Below are 19,776 nucleotides of genomic sequence, written 5' to 3' on the forward strand. Positions count from 1 at the left end.
AGGTCCAAATCCTGTCCCTGCAAAGCACCATTTCCAAGAGGCACACCGTTTGCCCAAGAGCATTGTCCAAATGCCTCTTGAACTCTGTCAGGCTGGTGACCACTGCCCTGGGAAGCCTGTTCCAGTGCCCAACCACCCTCTGGGTTAAGAACCTTTTCCTGATATCCAACCTAAACCTCCCCTGACACAGCTTCAGGCCATTCCCTCGGGTCCTGCCTCTGGTCACCACAGAGAAGAGATCAGTGCCTGCCCATTACACTTGCCCTCATGAGGAAGTTGTAGACTGCAATGAGGTCTGTCCTCAGTCTCCTCCAGGCTAAACAGACCAACTGTCCTCAGGTGCCCCTTATACAGCTTCCCTACAAGGTCCTTCACCATCTTTGTTGCCCTTCTTTGGATGCTCTCTAACAGTTTAATGTCTTTCTTACATTGCAGCGCCCGAAATTGCAAAAAGGTCTTGAGGTGAGGTCACACTACTGCAGAGTTTATGTTGTAATTCTTGAAAATGGCAGAAAGTTACCACCTTTGATGTGTACTACACTGCTTCAGAAACAGTGTTATGCAACAAGAACAAATTCCTATCAGAAAATGAGATTACTGACCCTGTCTTGACAGAACAGTATAAAACTTAATATCCAGTTGCTGACATCAGAAATTAACATTTTAGTTGTATCACTTACTTTGTTCTGTGTATTGTTCCAAAGAAAGCTGATAACTTGAGCTTTGAATTTCTACAAAAGCAAAGGAAATACGCATTTATGTTTTCTTTGACCAAATAAACAGTTGAAATAGAGGCCATTGCCTGAAACAATTTACTGTACCATTAACATACACTGAGCTAGCAAAGTAGAAGGGGTGTAGCTTTGAACTCCAGACATATTCACATGCTCCTCACATTCCGTGAGAGGGAAACCACGGAATAACCTCACACTGGGATTTCCCACCTATCTTCCAGGACTCCTTAATGCAAGTGAAAATTGTGAAACTGTATGAAACATGCATTTGACTAATCAGAACTAGGCAGTGGCTGTGATTTAGAGATACCAAAACCAAGCAAACGCATGTAAAAGTTATATAGTTATATACAAAGATACATTAAAAGAAAGACTCATGTTAGTCCATAAGTACATACCTCAAATTCGTTTGTGTTCACTATTAATGAGGGAACCAGGGAAAACAATTCATTCAGTGCTTTTAAAATGAGGGGTCTTGTATCACAACTCAGCTTAGGTGACAGAGCATTCCATGTAGAACGGATGCAAACAACCTGGAAGCAAAGTGAGATGCATCATTACTAACAGCTATCCCCAATTGACTTAAACGTTTCTTTCCAGTGCTTGTCCTTGCTCTTCCTTCTTGAGAACAGGAATTTATATATGGTTCACAAACAGTAAAAAAGCAAGCATGTTGAAAATTCACTTGTATATCAACTGACATAATGCAGTTATATTGCACAGCACTTCACCAGGGGAAGTAACAACCAGTAGGAATTAATAGCATACCATTAGCAATACACAAAGCAGTACATGTATCTTCATATAACATTACTGCTCTACTTAACTTGGTTAAATTAGCAAGCTGTCTCTTGAAATTAAACAAAATGAAAGCAGAGGAAGCAATGGAGGAATTTATTTTTGCTGGGAGCCCTCCAAAACAAAATGCCTTTAATTTTTAAAAACAATCAAAGCCAAAACATTTGCAGAACAAATATGAAACACAAAACTTCAGTTATCCAGAAATTGTTGGAAAATGTCAAACTGCAATAAATACTAAACACTAATACCTAATACCGAACACATCTGTACTATAACTAGAGCACAACAGGACATTTAATTGGTCTGACATAGCCAGTCCTGGAAATAACACATGTGTCACCTAGCTCTTTCCACCTTTAAAGATCTGCATGACAACTCAACAAACAGTCTGTACAATGTTTTGCATTTCCAGGCACTGAAAACATCTGTAAGATGCTCAGTCAATGGTACAGCTCTAGCCAAAGAATTATACAGAAGTCAAAAAACGTAGTAGTCGAGTTTCTCAGGAACGTTGACTAGACGGCAATATTGGTACTAAAGTGTCCTCCTTTTTCCTGGTGAGATGTTTTCAGTTGCCCAGGATTTCTCTCAGTAACACACTCTCTATTTTCCTGAAAACTTAAGTAATTTACACGCAGTACTTCATCAAACCTTAATGTTGCTACATGTGAAGAACTTAACATTTCACAATTTTGCCACCATACCTAAAACAATTCTGTCTATAATTTATCTGTTGTTACCATTTGTCTTTCAGATTTCAGGCTCCACTGCAACAAAAATAGTACAAAACAGGAAAAACTACAAACCAAATAAACATCAAAAGACCCAACAAACAAAACCAAAAACCCCGAGAAACTATAACTCTATTCACCCCACTCCAGCCCCCAGAACCACAACACAAAGAAAAACTCCAAACCATGTATGCTTAGAACCAAAGTCTAGACAAAAATTTAAAAATAGCAATGACAGAGCAAAGTATAATTTTCAGCCTTCTAAAGGAAAAAACTGCAAATCAAAACTTTAAGCAGTATGAGCAGATGCCATGAAAATGTCTTTCAGGCATATAAAATTACAACAAAGCAACGGAAAAACTAAGACACTGAGAAATACAAATGAATATATGTAATGAAATAAAATAAAGGTATGTTTATGAAGATATTCCGCAAAGGTATTGAGAAAGGTAGCTTTAGTATTATTCTGTACTGAAAAAACAGAATGTTTGGTATCACTGAATGCAGGTAATTGCCAAATTAAGCAGTCACTTCAGTGAGTGCAAAATACATTTCAGGGTGCAGTTTGAAAAACCGAAGATGTATTTTGAGTTGAATCCATTTCAAGAATAGCAAACCCGTGTGTTTCTATGGTAACAACCACTGATGGCTAGAAAGACCTCATCTGATAACATTCCAAGTGAAAATGATACCTCTCTTTCCATTCTTTCAAAATGGACTGTTTGCAAGAATAAGAAAAAAATTCTTCCAGTGTTCAGAAAGATAGACATATCCGTTAGCACTGGAAGTTCCTCCTAATCTATCAAGAAATGTTAAATTTGTAATGAGTTAGTTGTCTGGAGAACACAATATATATTAATACATAGAGAAACAAAGCTGTGCATTCATGGGATTTGATACTGTAACTTAGAAACACTAACAAATCATTAGCTAGCCAAGCATGTTTAACTTCTCTCTTTCCTATAGTAACACATATCTTCTCCAACTTCAGCTAAGAGGTGAAAAAAGGCCTTAAAAACTAGCTAGCATTCCAATAGAAGTTTCAGATTCAGCTTAAGACTGTACTTACAATTCCTTTTCAGAAGGTATCTTCTAGACTTGCAACATAACAGCTGTCCTACAGAAAACTGCTACCAAATGACCTACCGTAAACCCAGGGAACAGGGGGATGGGAACAGTGGGAAACTGGTACTTTACACGCCATAAAAGCCCACAGTAAATTAAAAAAGGTTATAAAAACAGTAATAACCTTAACATGATGTCTTCCTGGAGGAAAGGACAACTGTGACAAATATCTTGTGATGGAGTTTATCTGCTAGTCATGACTCCCCACGGAAAAGGAAAAGCCCTGTGAGTCCACAGACACTGTCCGGTTCGACAAAGCTGTCCTCTGAAAATGCAAAATACACTAGAAAACTAGCAAGATAAGAGAGTTTTACAACACTGGTATGCCAATTACTACCTGAAAAAAAGGAATCAGGGCTATTCAGAAAATGTGTGTTTACAGATCTAGACATGCTAGTGTTGTACTTTGGTAGAAGTTCTTAAGTCTGTTTTCATACTTTGTTGTGTGTTTTTTTTCATTCTGCTTTGTTCAAATTAGCATTTCATTGCCATCTGCAGACATGAACAACCACACAATGCTTTTCGTACAATATATTTTGGTTTACATTTGTATTTTCTTTTTATTTTTAGATTTTATTTTAAAATAGCAAGCTTCCCACTGCACAAAACACTGACTGCTAGATGGGAAAAACTAAAAGCTAAATTTTACAGATGTTGAGGAGAGACAAAGCATTTTTGGTTCAGGTGACCTACTGTCATAAAAGGGTAAGAATTCTTAGGAGAAAAATAGAGAACAACAACATTTAAGTGGAAAAGAGATTTAAACACTATGCTTAGCAATTTTATTCTTGAATTTTTCTTGCCTTGCATACTGTACTTGATACATGAAATCAATTAGATGCCAGCATAGCCTCATATGAAGCACACCAGCTTCGGTTGAAATCAGTGGGGAAAAAACAAACTACATGCTGAGAAACAGAAAATGTGATCTGGCAAGAACTGTGTGTATTTTCCATTTTTGATGTGCAAGTCACTATGCATTATTCATTAAGGACCTTTTGTTATACCAACCGAAAAAAAAAAAAAGAGAGGAGGGAAGCAGCTAGCCCTTCCTGCAAGTCCTGCAAAAGCTACGCTTGTACTCTTAACACTAGTCACGTAGGATGCACTTTGAGTAAAGACACTACCTTTATACCAAACAATTACTGTAGTCAGAGGAATAGAAAATTATTCTTGAACAAGAGTCAACCAAAAAAAGAAATCAATGTTACAGCACATTTTATTACTGCATTACTTTTACAAAGGAGTCTTTCTAATACTTTCAGAACTCAACCCTGACAAAGCCAAACGCCGTGTACGGTTTCGTCATCAACTGAGTCAACACTACACATATGAAAATATAATTTATTCTGGTTCAGAAGGTGACTGAGAATTAGGTGCTCATTAAAATCCAACATCTAAGCAGCTGCACATATAAAAGCTCAGAGATTTTATCCCTTTCCCTTAAATCAGTGGCAGAGACAGAAAACAAAACCAAAGTCTATGATTATGTCCTTTCTGCACGGCAAACTAGAGTCTAAATAATAAATAAGGGACAGACTAAATTACTTAACCCAAATGTCTACCCAGCTTCCCAAAGCACAAGAGAATTCCCTGTTAAAGTTTCAGAATAACTAGGTGGTAGATTTGTTCTTCCAGAACATTACACTATAGTTGGATGAATAAGGTGAGTTGAATTTGGACAGGAAAAATTGGTACCATCCACAAAGTCTGTCCTTCCATTCTTTCTTTCTTCCTTCCTTCCTTGCATCCTTCCTTCATTCCATCCTGAGTAGTCTTAGCCTTCCAGTCCTCAACAGTGGTACAGTGTATATCTGTTCTCCAATGAGGCTATTATAGTAGGATGTGACACTCATATGTCTAACTCCTGCTTCTTTGCAAGACAAAGTCTAAATATAACCCAGCCTGGCAAAACACTGATTCAATACCAAGACCAACATTCAGAGAATCTATATGACCTTAAGAAGAGCCAAACTCCACACCAAAAGCAAACAAAAAGCTATCCTGAATAAATAGCTTCTTAGCAGCTGAAGATTTTTAAACATATGGAATACTAATGTCTATGGATGATTCTCTATATTGTTCTTGAACTGCTAAGTGATTTCAAATAGCAATGACTGGCCTTCCTGCAGTAAACACTGCAGTGAGAATGAGTTAGTGGATAAACCTAAAATTGCTGTTTGGCAGAGAATGGGTAATGAAATGTTCCTGCAGAATATAATTTGTCCACTACTCCGACGGCCAGTATAGCATACAATTTGTCAGTAGTGAGATTCACAGCATATCTGTGCCTGCATCACAGCATCTGGGATGTCAGTGTGGAAACAAAGAGCCTTGTCTCCTAATTCAGAGATATCATAGCATCATGGTACTATTCGGGTTCAAAGGGACTTCAGGATATTTCCAGTCCAGCCTCCTGCTCAAAGCAGGGTTAAAATGAGATCCAGTTGCTCAGGGCTGTATCCAAAAGGAATGTGAAAACCTCCAGGCACGGACACAGCACAATCTCTCTGGGCAGCTTGCCTCAAAGCTTACTTGTCCTCTTCATCAGTAAGTCATGAATGCATTATGGTAAAAGACAAGCCTCCCAGCTCCTAGTGACTTCTCCCTATCTGGTACACTATGAATGTGACCCAGCAGGGCAGGCCAGTAAGAAAATCCAAAACTTACATTATTTAAGTGCTTTTTAGCCAATCAGAATTACGTACCAAGAGTCTTTCTCTTCACATTTCAAGGAAAGAAGCATGGAAGGATGTCTTTGAAACAAATTGCAAAGCTGATTTAAAATTTCAGCCCATGCACTGAAGGGCTGACCTGCTGTGGTAGAAGGTCACAGTACAATTTCCTAGGAACTATTAACTTATGTTGGAAGAGAGGGATTAAATTTGTCAGAAGCAAAAGAAATTCTGCAGCAATTCAACGTACTCTTAAAAAAAAGCCAACTGGGAAAAAAGTTCATGAACCAGAAGCAAAACTCAAAACACAAGGACAAGCCAACTTAATCTTACCTCAGCCTCACAAAGTGCCCGGAGACCCTGTAATACTATGGCAGCGGGTGAAGCTTGGTCAGGTTTTGTGCATTCATTTAATACCTGGGAAATTGCAGCCAACATGTCTGCTCCGTGCTGGTATGGTCTAAAGGAAAAAAAGGTGAACACAGAAAGTAATATTCAGACATATGCACAAGTTATAATTTATACACAAAAATTTATTAAGTGCTTGCTTTGTTTAAGAGACAACTAAAACTGCCTAGCACTGGGAGTTACACAAAAAAACCCCCAAACATACAAAGAGGATACGACAGAGAGCTCTAAAGGCTGAGTGACATGGGGAATTAAATCAGCAGGCATCAAGTTCCAAATAAAAGATCACAGAGTGGTTAAGTTATAGAAGGTTTTGTCTAAACAACTTGTTTACACTAAAAGAATACATAATTCAAGGAGGGACTGAGAAAGAAAATCCAGATGTCCTACTGAAGACACTATTTTATGATTCTTTGCTGCAGTCTCCTGCAAGAAGTCACTACTGTGTGTTGGTGGAGATTTTGGCACCAAAAGCCTTTTGTCCCTCTTACATCAGATAGCAATGTTTTTCCGATTTTTTTTCCTGTTACAATGCCATATGTCTTTCTCTCAGCGATTGCATGGGCGGTTTGTTAGCTTTCCAGTCTTTTACTATGCATTCAGTTTTATTGGGTTGTGGTGGGCAAGGTGTTCAACCGTTCCTCATACTGTCTCTGTAAGAGATTGTGGTAAATGGTATCTGGTAGATTATTTATATGCATGGTAAATTGTGAGTTATCTGTTCGCTCACACTTTCTTCCAAATAATTTCTAAATGTGCATGCACCTGAACTCCAACTATGCCACTTACCTGGCAAAAAGAATATTACAGGTGCACTGAGATTTCTCTCTTGCTTCTAACTTTCAAAATATTTATTGAAAAATACTGTTTGGCAAAACTGAAGAAGGTTGAAGAGGTAAAGGAAAAGGTATTTTCTTTAGGAACTTGGTTTTTTAGTTGATGCTTAAAAGACACACATATCTTTTCAGCTGGTAACTGACCTTCAAAAAGGAAAGTGAAAACTGAACCCAAGATAGGTGACAAATAGAAAAGATTATATTGTGCACATAAAACCAGGAAGTAAACACGCACTTAAAAATAATCTGTACAAGAACTGTAAATTATTATCAAGTACTGATATTCATGGATTGTTAGAGCTGGAAAGGTTCAATGTATCATCCAGTTAGACTTAAACAATGGTGTTCTGTGGTATTATATATGAATAAAGACCAAAAATTTGCATGTGACAAAATACGGTTTTCAGAAAAAACATTCAATCTTTCTTTGAATGGATAACAGACAAACTATTAGCTGTTTCTTCTATTGTTTCATCTCTCCCTTTTTCTAATTTGGAAGTGTTATGCCTAAAGCTTCTATCCTGGATCACTACAGGATGCATCTTTTGTTCCAGGATAAAGACCATTTAATTTTAATAGCATTTGTATGTGTATTCTATTAGTCATAATAGAAAAGCCCAAACTTATTAGCTGCTCAGATCAGCAACAGCTGAGTAAGAGTCTCAACTAGAAAAATATTACTCACAATTAATGTAACAGAGTAAGCAAAAACAATGATGCAGCTTTTCTAAAAGCAACTGTTTTCCCTTACAAAGAGGTAAGATGGGTAACACTTGCACTTACCTCAGCCGACATATATCTCTTATACAAGCAGCTTTAGCAATCAGCTTTTCCCATTGAGCATCTTTGTCAACAGACACAGAGAGTATATCAGACATCGCCAAGAACTTCTGCAGTTCTGGGTAAATTCGATCCTAGAAAAGATTTCATTTAAAAATGATCATTGTACCTTCAAAAGTGTGACAGGATTTTCAAATGGTAGCACTTCTATAGGACTTCTAAATACTACTGTGATTTTTATAATTGCTTATCATATTTTGCTTTTTTTCATTATTGGACTCTAATGCTACATTGAGATCTAATGGGCTTTTGCAGACCAAATCTCTACTGCTTCTTTAAGAAAATGAGAAGCAAATTATTGTCACATAACTTGTGCTAATTTTGTCTGGGGTAGAGTTAATGTTCTTTCAGCTGGTATGGGGCTCGTTTGGGTTTGTGCTGAACACAGGGTAGATAACAGAGAGAGGTTTTTGTTATTGCTGAGCAGGGCTTACACACAGCCAAGGCCTCTTCTGCTTTTCCTGTTGCCATGCTGGTGAGGAATTTGGTAGTGCTTGGGAGGTTGGGAGGAGACAGAGCAAGGACAGGTGACCCCAGTTGACGAAGGGGGTATTCCAGACCACATGGCATCATGCTCAGGATATATAGTGGAAGGAAGAAGGAAGAAGGGGTAGACATTTGGACTGATGACATTTGTCTTTCCAAGCCACCATGACAAGTGATGTCTCTCCTGGAGATGGCTGATACCGCTGTCTGTCCATGGAAAGCAGTGACTTAATTCCTTGTTTTGTTTGCTAGTGTGCACAGCTTTTGCTTTACTTATTAAACTGTCTTTATCTCAACCACCAGTTTTCTTCCTTTTACCCACCTGATTTTGTCCCCAATGTCACTGGTGGCTGGGAGTGTGAGTGAGTGGCTGTGTGGCACTTGGTTGCTGGCTGGAGTTAAACCACCACACTAAGGTCTTGCTCTTACTGCACATAATGAAAAGCAGAAAGCTGTCCTTCAAACAATTTTTTTTTCTAATCCTAGTCTGAGATCTCATGGAATTAAGAGAAGATTTCATGAAAGACATACTATTGAAATATTCCACTAGAACAGGATCAGTATAGGCAACATTTACACCTTTTACTTGATAGTGCTGATAATGACATACTAGGTAGAAGCGATGCTCCAAAATTATTTTCTTCCTTGGCTAGAGTTAATGAAGTTTTTCAACTGGACTTATTACAGTGACACTACAAGAATTTTCTAACCTGTCTTTCCCATAGTGATGTCATCAGCCGTAAGGCAATTGCTCTGAGCTTTGGCGTGCTCCCCAGCATATGTATGGCACGCAGGATCTGAGCTACACAAACCTGAAAGAAATTTTTAACCAAGGGTCATTGTTGTTTTATATGTCATAAGATAAAGACTAGTCTACAAATTCTTATTTTACAACCAAGTACAATCAGGAAATAACCATCCAACTGCAATATCAGAAATAAACCCGAAGTCATTTTCCAAAAAACTGCAGCACGTAACAAGTCCAAGTGCATCCTCTCATGATATATATAATGATCGTACACAGTAGACAATAAAGTGTAATGCACATTTCACTTAAAACAAAATTTCATATCACATCCAAAATGTTACGAAGTAATGCAGAAACTTAAAACTCAGATAATTCATCTATGCATTGCTTAGTCTATATAATTTTTTATAAATACATAACCTTTTATTTTCATTTTAGTTTTCATTTTGCTAAAAATTTTTCATTCCGACCTTATGCACACCAAGTGTAGGCAATGTATACAATATATCCCTGTAAAGCGCAGGCTCCAAAGGTCTTCCCAATTTAAATATCAGAACTGGGATCAGATTTGGGACCTAGAATAGAAAAATGCAGGAAATAATTTGGAATTGGACAAATCTGTCGACACGTTAAAAAAGCAGTGAACTTGTCTGAACATATTAGAAACTCATACCTTTTTTTGTATTTTTTTCTGCCTGTATATAGGACAAACCTGTCATATAAGACATTGAGACTCATTTATCTCAATTCTCTTCTTGATCAGATTTTCAGTATTTTCACACTTGCAGGTCCTATTTTCACACCTGCAGTTTTTTCTTGTGCACCCTCTTATCACTGTGTGATTAAATCTACTCATGATGGCCTCATTTTTTTCCCAGCTTGATTTTACGACTACTTAAAACACAAACACACACAGACACACAAACATATATGCTATATATATATATGTATATATATATATATATATATATATATATACAAATAAATATATATGAGTGGTTTATAGAGAGATTGATTTTAAAATATTAATGGAAAATTCTGATACAATGTTGTTTCAACATTCATTTTTACATGAACAATTAATAACATTTTTCACTGTAAAAAGATCTGTCTCAGCCCACAGAAAGAGTAATAATGAATAATTCAAATGCCCTGGGATTTTGCATACTTGGCTCTGTTTTGTCTCCAAATAACAGACCAAAAAAAATACTGTTTATTCTACAAGACATCACTATCTTTACAGTTCAGCAATCTAAATCTGTGCTTCCACAAACAAAGTAGGTTCTGGAATCTGCATTTACCACCTAATGAATTAACTACAATATATTATTTTTTCCCATTTTCTAAATAGTACTTGACATTCTTACATAAATTAAATCCCTTCATAAGCCAATTTTTTCTACAATTTTGTGGAATTGACTAGTCTTCCTCTTTCTCTGTTTCTCAAGGTTGCTGTCTACCTTCTGTAGAAACAGTCATGACCCTATGACCTGCCTAGAAAGAGGACTGGCTTTACGTAAACATTTCAAGCACAGTCAATAACTGAGGCAAACTGAAAGCATCTTCCCACTGGCAACCTACCTCCCCTTTCTTTAAAACTTTTGGACTTAAGAAAGGTTGGGCATTTTTACAGTTTCTCTTGTGTCCTGATTTTGGCTGGGCTAGAGCTAAGTTTCTTTACAGTACCTTGCTGGCAATGATTTGTCAACAAAACAGTATTGAAAACACACTAATGTTCCTTACTATGATGATATTCTTTAACGTAGAAAAGGGCACGGGGGAAATAAATTATACCACTTCTCCCACACATGGCAGAATTCATTAATGTAAATTCTGATCCTAGTTAAAATTCAGTAATAAGATGTCTGCATTAATACTGAAACACAAAAAATGAAACTTGCACTCAAAACATGAGACTTTATTTGCTACCCAACCTTTTTGTCCCACTCCCTAATTGTAATGATTTGCTTAAGCTAATCTGTGCACAATGCAATTGTTATTTCCCCACTTTACCCATGCCAAAGGGAAAACTGCACCAACTGAGAGAAAATTATGTACATTAGTACACAGGAAGAAAAGTGAAATTAATTTCCTGATTAAAGAGAACCCAAAAAAAGATTTAAGTGCCAAAGGCTCAACATCCGCAAAGCAAGAACCAGTTTTGCTTAAATCAAGCCTTAGGTAATCGGGAGATTGCACAGAAACCAAATAATACAGGTAGACAAAAAGTGCCATTGAATATAGGAAACTGGATAGAGGAAAGCAGTTTTATTTCTGCACTCCTGTTGTACCTCCAGTGTTAAGAAAAAAAAAAAAATCACCTGATTTACTGTTACCTAAATCTTTGAATGATACAAGGTAAACAGCAGGGTGATGAGTAAGCAAGAGGACATTTGATACCTTTGGAGTAGGGGTAATCATTAACACTAACACAGCAACCTGCATCACCATTTGAAGTTCCAAAATTCTCAAGGAGGTCACACATGCTCTACCACTGATATGTAACTTTTAACACATGTGAATAGGGAAGAAATATCTTCTAATAAAATTATCTGAAAAGTTTTTTATTCAGCAAAATATTTGGAAGACTCTCAGCTCAGAGGATAAGAGGATTTTGTCAATTCTTTAAACCATTTCCATCCCTGATAAATGCTGTGCTGGGCAAATAGGCTACATAAGACTTCAGCAGAGATGCCACATATGTCATTATAGTGATCAACATCCTTACCTAAGTTGCTTACTTCCCATCTCTTCCCCTAGTATCCCTTCCTCTTGCCAGAGACAGGTTCTTGGGTGACTGTTTCATCTTAAGCTAGTTCTCTAGTCAATAGACTACTTCCTTAATTTTTCTCAGTTGTAGCTACACTGGACTACACATAAGCAGTGAGACCAAATGATATTCAAAATAAATTATATTCATAATCTTTAGTTATAATAGCATCCAAACCCTTTAAAGTCAGTCTCCTTAAACCTACCCTTCATCAGCTGTGGTGTGAAGCTCATTTCAAGTCCTGTGTCCACATTAATTTTCTTGTTACAAGGTTTATTCTACAGTAAACATACTAAATCAAAGTTCTACAATGACTTTTACACTAACATCTAGTAAACAGATACTAAATTTGACTTACAAAATTCTCAGGAAACGTTTAAGCACACGCTGCTGTAAAGGCAGAAACTTTTTTTAAAGTATTATCCTTTCCAGTATGTTTGTTTTTAACTGTATATTTCAATTTTAAGATTAGGAAAAATGCCAAAATGTTCTCGTACAGCAAAGTTGCTCCTCTCTCCATTTCCACCATATAATGGATAAATAACACTGGGATTAATTTCAATAATAAATTTATGCTACATCTTCATCAAGGGTGTAACAGCTCCACAAAGCTGAAACAACAATTCATTAGTTTGCAGTAGGCAGGAACCAGCTTCAGAGTGGGAGGCATGCTGCCTGTTAACACTGCCTTCTGCATTCCCCGTGGTACCAGAGGATGCAGGAGTTAGGTCAAGTCTGTCATTAGCAACCTGAAGAAGGGTTTCTTGGGTTTTAAAACTAATTTTCATTGCGAAAACGATGCTGACGTTTCTCAACAACTCTCCCTTTTAAAATACAACTAAGCATGTGTGACAAAATGATATTATTTAATAAATACGCCTGAGAAGCATTCTCCGACATTTGGTGGCTTGATTTCCCTTTTCTAAGCTACAGGACAGCTGTTCTTCTTCAAAAGCACAAGCTAAGGGAGGATAGCAGGTTCCATTTCTGGGTTATATTGTGGCAGATCAACCATCAACCTAGTTGTCCAGTAGGCAAGACAGTGAAATGAGAAGGTTTCTGAAAGTACACAGTAATATGGCATTTTTTGCTTCAATGAGCAAGAAAAAATTACTGGACAACGCAGACAAACAAAGGAACAAGCTTTTCAGATAAGTGCATAAATTAGCTAAATTTCTGTTCATAAAACTATAAAATAAATTTCTCTCAAAAATCAGAAGCACTTTTTAGAAAACACAAACTAAGTTTTCAAAAATTCCATGTACTCTAAAAGGATCCTAATCAACAAGTTACAATTATGAAGAATCTGTCCACAAGCTCTGACTATGACATGATTTTTTCCCTTCAGCTACTCACTAAAGTTTACATAATCCAACAAACAAACAAAAAGCAAAGCACCAAGCACCACCTGAACAAGTCAAATCCAATTCAACATATCATTAAACATGTTTTCTACACATATAAAAATGTATTTTACATTTGTGGGCTTTAATGCGCTCCCAAACCCCAAATATAGAAAATAATGTGTCTTCAAATTAATTTCTCAGAAGGTGTCATTTACCACTAAAATAGCTCATTCTAGCTGTTGAAGGACCATAAAAGAATGCATGTCCTCTACAGGCTCATAATCCTCAAATAACAGTAATAGATCTTGTCCTATATTCACCAGTGACCTCAGTCAGATGATTTAATTTCTTCCCCTTGCAGCACAGCAAGGGTTTCACAGAGTGTAATAATTTCTGCACAAGACAATTCATCCAATTAGAAAGCATGTATTAAGTCTTTCATGAACAGCATGTGCCATTGCAGACTCTGCTGCAATTTGACTTCAGAAAGCGTAACAGCCCATGTACTACTCTTCATCGTCAGCCTTTAAAAAATACTTCTAGACTTCCTTCCACAGTGAAAATCCAGAACCAGTACTCCAAATGCCTCAGCTAAAAACATATCTAATAAAATGACTAATCTTGCATCATGAAAAGGCTTTTACTCAGTGGGGAAAGAGGAGATACATGTACAGAAAAACTCTGCAGCCTCTCTTCATGGAGAGGGTACGGAAAAACAAACAACGCAAAACAAAAATACAGCATAACCAGAACAATGCCTGCAAGATCAATCATGGTAATTATTTTTAAACCTAGCAATGTTTTTTAAGTGCTCCATCAGTTTACTTCAGCAACAACAGACTCCTTATAAAAGCAACATTCAGTGTGAAAATGGGAGCTACTGTTAGCGGACTCTGTGAAGAGTTGGAACAAAAATGAAAGCAATGAGGGTAGCATTTTTGATGCACTTCCTCTCTGCGTTTTGTTTTGACAAAATTCTTCAGATTTTGCATGGCAGTCACCTGTGGCTTTTCAGTTCAATATCCACAGCTGCAACCACTGTGACCCTCTGTGAATGACAAAGTAACAGAATTTCACTAGCACCAGAATTCCTGACAAGCTAGATCACTGAAAGGAAAAACAAAACCAAAACCAACAAAAAGACCCCCCACCACACAATTCTTCTTATGCTATGACCTTCACCATGACATTTCAGCATTTCTGTACATCCTGCTATATATAGCCTGGAGTACAGGTCTGGCTCCAAAGCAGACATGTCTTAATTTTGCCCTCTAGATATTTAGCTTAACTTCCACAACATTAAGTGCGGAAGTCTTCTAGCCCAAGTTTACTTTGATTTGGACATTATTCAAAGATTCAAAGAATTCAGAATATACCCATTAAGCCTGCTACAAATATCTGGCTTTAAACTAACTGTTTAAGTGCTGCTAACACCAAGGAACAGATTCAAGTTAATACAGATGTGACTGTTTAAAAATAAGCTTCAGCTTAACAGCCACTTTCTGTTTTCGTCTTTCCATACCCGTACTCTGACTTCCTTCTTTTTCAGAACAGCCTTATAACTGGTGCTGCACACCATCTTGCACTGCATCCTTGAGAAGGTGTCCTAAGGAATTGAAGACTCAAAATGTCTAACAAATTTAATGGGTGGTGGGTTTTTCACTTTCTAAACTTACATCCCAACCACTTACTTTCACCATCTTTTATAAAGAACCATTTATTTATGTGGAACTGAATAAAACACAGAACCGAATAGAGCAATTCCTGAAGTATAACTGTGCCAACAATATGTTAGTGATAGTTGCCATCACATTGCCAACTGAGTTTATTAAAGTAATCAGTTATTTCCTCCATTCAGGAGCTTCAGTGCTTTCGCTCTCTGTACTGTTACTGCGAGAGAAAGATGAGACAAGTGTACAGTAATTCTTCCTTCCTCAGAGAGAGCACTGGACCTGCAAGAAATGATGTGATAATCTTTCAGTGCAGTGGCACACTGTAATAATCTCTGTGGAGCCATTAAGCAGACTCAGAACTAAAATAACTTGTCAGAGACAAGACAGATGCCAGGTGATACCAAGTTCAAATAAGCCAGACAGTAAGTTCAAGTTTCAAAGCATTAAAACCTTTTGGAGTAAAATACGTCATTAAAAAGACGGAAATGCATCAGATATTGCTAACTGGAGAATATGGTGTCCTTGGCTGCACTTAACTGAGGACTGAGCAGAGAAACATCATCCCAGTGAAGCACACTATTCTTCCCACACCAAATTTTCAAATACTACTCAGCAGAACATCTGCTGTATTACTAATTATACTGATTGCTTTATGTGATACAACTAAAAGGATATCTGATTATGTTACATATTTTGCAGAAAAGTATTTTAAAGCCCACAGTAACTTAAAAAACTAAAAGCTCTCCATCTACATGCCTTATTAGCTGACAAAATGTGAGCCAGTAAGAAAGTATCAACAAATCAGGGTTTGAGTTCTGCATTTTAAACAATGGTTTCTAATTCACATAGACTTCTGCTGATTGCTAAAGGAACAAAAAATATGATGAAGTCAGAACTTCATGTTCTCATTCGCTTCCCAGTGCCAGGGAAGACATTTTCATGAGCCTGAAATTCTAAATTCAATTCTAAAGTAGTCTGACCACCATAGTTATCTCAACAGGATGTGTCCTTCAATCTTACTTACTGTATTGGTGAACAAAAGCTTGGTCTTAAAATAAGAACAACAAAGTAGAAAAACCCACTCACATGATGCTACACATGAACAGCTTCAGGGTAAATCACTCTCCCTGTACTTGTCTAAAGCTTTCATATTTCTGCTGACTTGTGCTTTGTCTCTGAACCTGTTCATTTAAAGTCAGTGGAGCTATTTTAGATTAATCCAGTGAAATTCACAATAGTCATTCCCTACAGTCAGACTTCAGGCCATTCTGCTCAGATACCATATTACTTCAGTAATATTTTTTCAGCAAGTTATTCCTTTTCTTGTATGACTGTTAAACTGTATTTTGAACAACTACATCAAATAGTTAATAAACAAAGCATTATTCCTTTCCCCTTCCTGTAATATGCCACTGATTCATCATACAACTCAAAGACCCAATGCAACAAAACAAGTTAGAGACAGGCTACAAAACCAGAAATTCACTCTAAGACCTGAAATTATCTTGGTGATTTTACACAGCTAGCTAGGCACGAGAAGAAAACTGCCTTACTTGCAGCAGTTTGAATCAGAAGTCAAAGGAACATTCCTACAATAGGGCAGATGTATGTCTTACCAATCCCCTTCCTAGAGAATAATTAATTAATTTACAAGGACTGGGACCTGGATCCCTGGTTACAAACTATTTAGTGGACGTGTCAAACTACTCATAATTGAGGTGTACCACTCATAATAGTTTTGAAAGCTGACTTATACAAACATTTTCAAGAAAAAACTAAGTTAAAGAAGAGATACTCAGGTGGTTCTACATCATCTCAGCTTTGCTTTTACACAGAAATGCAATTAATTTTTCTTACTCCTGACCTTTGAACACAGTTAGGTGCCTCATACTTAGTGAGTATTAAGTATGAGAAAATGAAAGTTTTAATAACTACTTTGTAAAAAAAAAAAAAAAAAAAGTGGTCAACAAAGCATCTGTAAGTTTCCTTAAGCCTTGCATCTTCCCTCAAAAACCTGTCTCAGTTACAAGAGGAAATATACCTGGAAGACTCATTTCTGACTGCTGGCTTAGAATCACACTGTCATAGTCAGATCACAGTTTTCATTACCTCTAAGTTTCACATTCTTTCCCGTTTTTTGATTAGTCCTCACCCATCCTCTCAGTAAGAGGTCTAAATGGCGTGTAGGAGATAAAACATGTTATCTTCCAGCAAAACCATCCTACTTCTAACCTGTCTGCTTATGAAAGGATTCTTTTTTCCTGACAGTAAGATTTTTATGTTACCAGCTTTCAACCATGTACCTAAATAATACAGTCAAAAGTGTAATTCTTGTGCTGTAGAACACACAAACTCTTCGAGAAGAAAGCAATTAAAAAAAAACCCAAGAGAATAAAGCCTCTCTTTATGGCATAAATTAAAACTGAATCAACACTTCTCTCATCCCTATTTTACAAATAAGTTATGGTTGTTTCTGTACAATGCCTTCTGCATTAAGTTACAGTTTCCAGATAACCCCCTTTATCTTTCCATATTACCTATATAAGTTTAAGCATCCTGTATAATTCCAGCTTGAATTCAGTATTGAAGAGAAAAAGACTAGGCACACACTTCTAAGAAGCAAGAGCAAAGATGTCACAAGGGACTTGGCAGTCTTCCAGTAACCACAAAAGAACACAGACAATAATTCATAAGGTCACCAGAAGTTAGAAATGATCTGGTAGTCCCTTTTCAGCTTCCTCATGTTGTATTTTCATACTTCTTGGACAGCATCAACAAATAAGTATGTCTCCTTCCTAAGTCTAAACAACCAAAACATACTCCAAAACACAGACATAATACATATTTTGCTCTAACTGACACACCAGAAGTGAATACCAGTGAGCTGAGGGTATACATGTGCGCATGTCTGTGCAGGATGAGGGGCAGTCTGCATCAGCAACTGCAGTGTCCAGCCGCCAGCAGCTGGTGAGATTAGGAACCAGAGGGCACACTCTCAACACACTGACCACCTATGCACTTTTGCTGGATAGGTCCATACTGTACCTACTGCGAATGCATGTACAGCCTTGCCAATTGTTGGACCTAGGCTCATGAAGCTGTTGCAGCATTACAACTCTCAGGCTACAAAATCCAACCCAAATCATGAAAAAAATCCCAACCGCTACAAATAAGTCTCTTTACCTGAGAACAATCAGCCTTGGCTATTTCTGTAGTAGCCTGCAGTACGTCACGAAGACTGTCGCCATTTTCTTGGATCAGTAGATAAGCCAATAAAAGAAAAACATGGGCAGGGACTTGAGTGCTAACAGGTAGCAGTGACTTCACTGAAGATAACCATTTAGTAACTGCAGACTTCTCTTTCATGAGCTCCATGATCTTCCAGGTTGTATACAATGAACTGTAAGAGCTGGTTATGGGGAAAAGGAGTTTGCAGGACACCTAAGAAGAAGTGAAATAAATGAAAGTCTCAATCAAACAAGTAAGACAACATTAAAGAACAATCATAACATCCAAACCATTTTTTATGGTCCCAATTCAATAACTATAAATAATAAACTGTAATACATTTCTTTGAAATCTTCTATATGAATTCTTGCACTATGGATGTTTCAATGGGTTGGTAATTCCCTGCTCAGGAGTTCCCATTTTATCTGACATCCATCACTCCTGTTCTTGCTAGTAACTGCAGTGGCCACTTCCTCATTAAAATGGACATAGTAATTCTGGAGTATGTTAAAAACGTAGGTTTCTGACAATGACAGGATAATCACAGAATTTTAACTATCATCTACATTATTTTTAGAAAACTGTCTAAACTCTTAATAGCACTTAACACCACAATTTAAGTTCAACTGACTTAACATATTTTTGTTTAACTGCTTTGCTTCACAAAACAAAATGTTGTGTAGCTGTGTCACTGAAATCAGGGAAGCAAACTCTCTATCCAGTTTGTTAGGTTAGAAAGCTGACGTGACTTTATTAGCATCATGGGATGCATGGGAAATTCTCATTCAAGCATTCATGCTCAGTAACATAACAGACTGGGTTGTCTTCCTGAAAGGAATACATATTCATCAAATTTTTGAATACATCTATATAGGTTTACTATTTCCATGGATTTGTTTGGATATGGTTTTGGATCTTCTGATGAAACTTTTCTCCATGAGAGTACCTCAAATACATCATTGAGTCATGTACTTTTATCATTCTTTGCTCTGGCACAACTGCTGTTCTCAAAACTAAGATATCAGCTAGTACATATTAATCACTAACACAAACAAGGCAGTATTAGCTGGAACACAACTTATTAGTCACAGACATAGGAAGTTAACACAAGCCCACAGTAACTTCTGGCATTTGTACTAAGAACTGCAGGGTACAAAATGAAGTATTAACCAGGAATATAGGGATCATATACTATTGTGTTAAAATTAAAAGAATTTTCCAACATCTTCCTCCACTCCTCCATAGACTTCTTCTTACAGAAACATAACCTTTTTGGTAAGAGTTGCAGTCGTGGAAGATAGCATTTAGCAGCAGGAAAATAAATAAAATATATTTGCACAAAATACAAATTAGGGATCCTCTGAAGTCGGATTTT

The 19,776-nt window shown here is 37.0% G+C and overlaps 1 protein-coding gene across 2 annotated transcripts in view; it reads right to left on the reverse strand.

Moving 5' to 3' along the window:
* Positions 1-19,776, reverse strand: part of FOCAD (focadhesin) — an 89,657-nt gene that overhangs the window by 40,544 nt on the left and 29,337 nt on the right. For both annotated transcript variants that reach the window (XM_085043581.1, XM_085043580.1), the window contains exons 12-18: positions 18,357-18,614; positions 9,855-9,959; positions 9,347-9,448; positions 8,094-8,224; positions 6,400-6,526; positions 1,133-1,267; positions 681-731 (exon numbers count right to left, since the gene is read on the reverse strand). In XM_085043581.1, coding sequence (XP_084899707.1) covers positions 681-731; positions 1,133-1,267; positions 6,400-6,526; positions 8,094-8,224; positions 9,347-9,448; positions 9,855-9,959; positions 18,357-18,614 — 909 coding nt within the window. The remainder of the gene's footprint in view (positions 1-680; positions 732-1,132; positions 1,268-6,399; positions 6,527-8,093; positions 8,225-9,346; positions 9,449-9,854; positions 9,960-18,356; positions 18,615-19,776) is intronic.

The sequence above is a fragment of the Lichenostomus cassidix genome, chromosome Z (assembly GCF_008360975.1).
Source record: "Lichenostomus cassidix isolate B80296 chromosome Z, HeHo_3.0, whole genome shotgun sequence".
Taxonomy (NCBI): Eukaryota; Metazoa; Chordata; class Aves; order Passeriformes; family Meliphagidae; genus Lichenostomus; species Lichenostomus cassidix.